We start from the raw sequence: 6,300 nt of genomic DNA on the forward strand, positions 1-6,300 counted from the left end.
TTGAATAATTTTCTTTATCCGTACGAAATCGGCGTGCTCGCGATTTTTCTGTTTGTCGCGATCTGCGCGCCATCTTGTGATTTTTTCCAACGAAACCGTCGTCGAAAAGAAAGCGACGTTGCAAATCTCCAACGGTTAACAAAATTTACGGCATTGCCGGCTGGGCTCTTTTATTATTATTTATTTTCGTAATCAGCGCTTTATTATTTGTTGGCTTTGATACCGATTCGGGCGTCTCCAGATACACAAAGACATCCCCAAATGGGGACCATACGGGGGTGTCACACTACATAATATTATAAACTCATAATACAAATCATAATATATTTGTCAAGTATTTTTTTATCACAAATATAGGCATAATAATATGACATATTAGGTATGTGACTATTTTATCAGATAATATAGATATTAGTAATTTTTATCATTAACCTAACTGCTATCTCTAGAAGATGACTTTTGCTAGCGTTTTCATATTTTAGATGAAATATAAAACATGTGACTGTTTAAATTTGTGATTTATTATATGCATACAGATGGCAGTTTAAACAATTAAAATAATAATGTAATTAATGTATTTGTACAACAAATGATTGTAAACAGTTTCTTTACACCTTTTAAGTAGTTTTTATACTATTTTCATATATTTACTAACGGATGTATGTTGGTCTGGATTAGGCATAAGGTCTTCAATAAATTTATGCAAATTGTATCTCAATAATATACTGCAATGTCATATATTATATGACAATCGTTCTACCAACAGTCTTACTATGTGACACTCCGACTAACACAAATGACTGAACTTGTAGACAATTGGGAATTGTGTATTTTTATTTCTACAAACATACATTATGACAACATCAGTACTATTAAAGTGGTAACAGCATTAGAGTCTGTCTTTTATAAGCTGGTGTGCGGTTTCCCTCCCCCCCCCCCCCCCCCCCGCTTCAGCATCCATCTAATTCCCTCCAATTGAAAACTTGCAACACTTGAACGCGATGGCACAATGCTTTCCGTGTGACTTGTATGTCAGCTTATAGAATACAGACTCTAGTAATGTATGTAACTAAAAAATAGATTATGACGATTATATTATTAGAGATTGTAACACCGAATTTGAAAACCGGTATCCCAGTATTTTACGATACTGAAATACCGGTTTTAAAAAACAAATAATACTGATATATTCGGTATTGAAAGTGGAAATAAAATGTATTTATAAATATAAAAGGCTTAATAGGACTGTAATTTTTTTGTTAGGTTATGCATTGTCTAGTTGTGGCCCTTCATTGTCCCATGCTGGAAAATATTATTTGGTAGATAGGTACCTACTTCTGTTTTTTGCAATTATTTTTTGAATGCCGGTATTGTATTTTCATTCGGTATTGCAATCTCTAGTTTATATTGACTGAAAATAAAACAAAAAACTCTCCAATAACAAATAATATAATTATTATCACATTGTACTGAATAATTCACTGCCAAATTGTAAATAAAAATTAACAATACATCAAAATGATTAGTTTTTATTTTGAACAACAGGTGTACTCGAGATTTGTACAAATAAATTAACAATTTTATAATTATGTATGTAACATTACATTCCAATACTCATTCCATGATAGATTCAATATTTTTACTTTAGCCATTAGGGGAATAATTCAAAAAATAAAAATATACATAACAAGATCACAGAACCATAAAAATATGAGTAGGTACATAATAGACTTTTTCACAACTTTATAAAGCTGATATGACTAGAAAATACTGTTTTTTGAACAGTTTTAAGAAAATTAACACAAATAATGCTAATTAGTATGAATAATTAAATATTATTATTGTAATTTTGTCTACAATTTATTTATTTACAAATTAATCTATATTTTTTATAAATATAATATCTTCGCTAAAATGATAATATGTAATAAAAAATATTCACACGAATTAATAAATTGTATAAAATATATTGAGCTCTGACAAAGTTAATATATGTAATATAATTGTGGGACAAACAGATACAAATTTCAAATCCATTAGAATATTGGTGATTCATCGTTGGCTAAGAGCTTGTCAACATGGCGCAAGTCCCATCGCGATTTACGCTCGAGAACCAGAAATGTCTTCCGTCCAGAAATGGCGTAGCCTGAGCGTTTGAATTGACTAGGTGACGTATTTCATTTTTGAATCGGTATAAAAAAACAAATACAAGTGTAGAAAAAAACACAACAACTCAATTGTGTTAGTCGGTTTCTATGAGATTTTGTATTTCGCGATTACTTTCAATACCTATTCTCGGCACTTAACAAGCTAGGTGACGTAATTTATTTTGGTCGTAATTCATTTTGTAATGGCTGTAAATGCCGCGATCGTCCAGAGTCTAGTGCTTGCTGGCGATTGTCGCACGACAGTCATCATGTGCGAGCGCCTGTGGACGGCTGAATTGGGTCACATGTACCTGGAGAACGCGCAACTTGTTACTCGCACGCCAAAACATCCCTTGTGGACAGACTCTAAGCTTAAATACAAAACTTATAATATTATATTCAGTTATGATGAAAAATCAAATTGTAACTAAATGCCCCACAAATTATAAAGCTAATAAATAATACCCGATTTATATGTTTTATTTACAAAAATAAATGATATGAATTATTTATTATGTGTTACATTTATTTAATTAAACCCAAATTTCTAAGCTCCATCTGGAGGAATGCTTTCATACTGGGGTCGGTGACATTTTCTAATATTTTAACAGCTATGATTGGGTCAGCCGCGGCCATTTGCTTGGAAAGTGCATCTGCCCATTCAATGTAAACACAATTTGGACAGCCAGACATGCAGCATGTTGTGGGTGGATTATCAATTGAAACCTGAAATAATCAAGATGATTATTAACTCATAAATACGGCATATCAAGTTTATAATAAAATTTCGTAATTTTCGATGGCATACTATATTACAGTAGCTAGTATGACTCAACTAACAAATACCTACTGTTACCATCGAAATAATGCATTTGTAAGACATGTGAACGTGTGAATTATTGCAATCATTTTTCAAACACGGCCAGTTTGATTTTCAATTGAAATTCTCGCAATGCAACCTACCACTTATGCCTTTTTTCTACTTGAGCAGTTGTCCGATGATCTTACTATACTAGCAAACATGATTCAAAATGTAATTTAGCCAGGTATGTTTTTGAGGCTACAGAATGTGTTATAACATTGAGTCTCCCTAACTATCATAAAAAGAAAGTTATAAAAGGTCATGCGGTACCGCACACCATTACCATTATTTTTTTACACGAATTGCTTTGCTTTGACACTGCTACAAAAATTTTAAACACCAAAAGGAATATGATACATCCCTATTACACACGGTCTTCTCCAGGTGTGAGATAATCATTTAGCAATTATAAGCCGAAATGTAACCCTAACTTTTAGAAACGGCTTCATAAAACACCTAATCTGATTCCTTGCTCAACTAGTTAAATATCTTATTTATAGGTAAAGGCCTTCGTCCGGTGTGTGAAAATCACATACTGGGCGGAGGTGTAATAAAGATAAATCTTAAAGTGCAAATGATGATGGACGAAAGCGATAATTTTAAGACTAAAAAAAAAAAATATGTACTAGTAATAAGAATTCAAATATTATAATTTTTCCGCGGAATGCTAAACTCAACGAGCGCTAGCGCTGAAGGCTACCTCCTGATTCGCCAAATCAAAATATCATCCGATTGGATTTGGCCAATCACGGGAGTTCCTTCGTAAGTTGGCGTGGGTTGAGGACTTGAAAGAGAACTCCGTTGCAGTTAGTGAGCGTTGAACAGGATAATTGAAAAGCTCTGAGACCCACCTGAAAAATTTAATTATGAAATAGTATCATAAAACGATTGTAACTTTGTAAAAACTCTATATTTGTTAATAAACGACAATAATATAACACCAAGGGACATCATTTTAAAACACATTATCCCGAGAAGACGAATTTTAACACCACTCGGGACGCACATAACTGAGCTAGCCAAACTAAAGACGAGGTTTGTCAGCCGAGTAAAGCTACGATCCCGTCCTCGTGCCGTCGGAGGTGTTAAATACCTAATCAAAAATGATTTTTGTGCTGCATGGATCGAAACATGGCTCCCACAAGGGGGGGGCTGACGGGGCTCTAGCCTTGGGGCCCAGTGTGGCGGATCGACCACTTAAGTGACATAGACACACCACAAATTTGCTCTAATAGTAAAAAAAAGTTGCCTGTGGTGCTATTTTGCTTAAAGTGTGTTAACATTTTATAATATGTGGGCTGTGCGATGCAATTTGATGTGATATGACAATAATATAATTAAATGATAATTCTCGTATAGAATTTTATGTACCTAATAATTTTTAACACCCACTGTGGCCGGGCGGCTTAAGCGTTGGACTATAACGCCGTGGGTCCCAGGTTCGAATCCTGGGTCTGGCTGGTACACGTATTGTTTTTTAATTTGTGTGTGAGTCAGGGTATGGACCTAATAGGTTGAGCAAGTGGCTGACATCCATTTCTCGTAAAAAATAAAATCTGTTAATACAAACCTCTATTCTGTGGAGGCCCATATGATCCTATTAGGATCAGACATGGTCGGAAAAAAAAAATATTATTAGTGTGTTTCCTGACTAATAAACATGGCTATTTACCCAATATGGTGAAAGATCACATGGCAACTATAAAATGAGGTCGCCATCAGTGGTTCATGATATGAAACCGAGTGCCGACAACTCAATAATTCAAGTAGATTTATTTAAAAATACAAAAAATTGCTCAAAATACAAGGAATACCCTTGATTTGACCTCGCGAAAGCTCGGGGTACCGCAGAATACAATTTGAGGAACACTGCTCACTGTAGAACATCACACTGCTTTTAACCCCGTGAAACCATATCTATGGGAGCCCGCTTCAGGATGTGGGGGCCATGGATCGAAATATAGGTAGATTTGTCCAACAAAGTCTACCTACAGGTTGTTCAGACTTCATTCTCAAAGATATGTACCATAAATTCTTAATTTTCAACCTTTACGTATTGCATCTCAAATCTACTAGAAAATCGTACAAAATGCTTACTGGATTCTCTGGTGAATATATCGGTCTTTCTGCTTTCGCTGTGTGCTCATATTTTAATTCCTTCGGTCCATCATCAGAAGAAGTGAATCTAACCAGATCCGATGCCACTTTTGCCATAGAATACGGCCTTTTACAGCAATTGTAAGGGATGAGTCTCTGGAGGAATTGAATATAAATAGTATTTGACATTGTTATTGTGATATTATATTACTTACTATACACATGTCAGTATTTTGAATACAATTTTATAAATATAGTCTGATATACTTTCAGTGACACTTTTATATAAGTAAATAGCAAGATATTTGGGTCAATGGATTGTAATTATAAGAATAACCTTGACCTTAAGGAATATTAATGTTGTCTTACTTGCATTTGAGACATGTTCGATTAAAAAAGATTTCTAGACAATATTTTCAACTCAATATTTGGAAATATTTTGAAAAGAAATGTGTGTATAACAGTTTATTTTATATTTTTATTCATAATAATATACACAATAACAAATGATTCTAAATCTGACATTTGAAATATCAAGATGACAGCTGATTGGCCATAAGCAAAAGCAATATATCGGTTCATAATAATTATTGTCTATGCATATGGAATTCAGCGTGCGCTGTACGCAGTCAGTAGGTATAAACGCCCATTACACTGGCAGACTCGCAGATCCGACCAGATTCAACCAACGTCTTTCAGCTACCAACTCATTCGTGTTCGCACTTCATTTGATTGGTTAATAATAATATACTCGATGTTTTTAGACAATTAGTAACGAGATGTTGATTGTATTTACTTGGGTAGGTAGGTATTATTATTCTGTTAAAATAGGTAATGAATAAAGTCTACATTAAGTATGTAAACATCAAATTTGTGTTGTTATATTAATTAAACGCGACAGGACACGCTTGCGCGGCCACTTTAGAAAGCTCAAGATTAATCGGATATTTTCGTAGGTAGGTACGTTCTCAGTAATCTTCGACACAATCATGCTAGAAAAATGGAATTGTTCCAATTTGGTCACGACTTCAGGAAACGACTCAAGACGGTTGGCCTTCGAATCTGCTAATGTAATAATTATTGATCTTTATTATATGCGCCGACATAACCACGTCTAGGTAGCCGTTGAGTTCCATTTATGCCCCACGCAGGCGTACTCGGCCAGCCGGCTGGCTCCCACATTTCCTATGGCGG

General features: G+C 34.4%; 1 protein-coding gene across 1 annotated transcript; it reads right to left on the bottom strand.

Moving 5' to 3' along the window:
* Window positions 1-2,528: 2,528 nt before the first annotated feature.
* On the bottom strand, window positions 2,529-5,657 carry LOC147069930 (oxidoreductase-like domain-containing protein 1). Its single transcript, XM_085949811.1, has 3 exons — window positions 5,476-5,657; window positions 5,107-5,262; window positions 2,529-2,873 (listed from the first exon to the last, which is right to left on the bottom strand). The coding sequence occupies exons 1-3, from the start codon at window positions 5,488-5,490 to the stop codon at window positions 2,673-2,675; spliced, it is 372 nt and encodes a 123-aa protein (XP_085805937.1). The 5' UTR covers window positions 5,491-5,657; the 3' UTR covers window positions 2,529-2,672.
* Window positions 5,658-6,300: the final 643 nt, after the last annotated feature.

The sequence above is a fragment of the Rhyacophila brunnea genome, unplaced genomic scaffold (assembly GCF_057557595.1).
Source record: "Rhyacophila brunnea isolate RB1 unplaced genomic scaffold, BYU_Rbru_1.0 scaffold_22, whole genome shotgun sequence".
NCBI classification, from domain to species: Eukaryota; Metazoa; Arthropoda; class Insecta; order Trichoptera; family Rhyacophilidae; genus Rhyacophila; species Rhyacophila brunnea.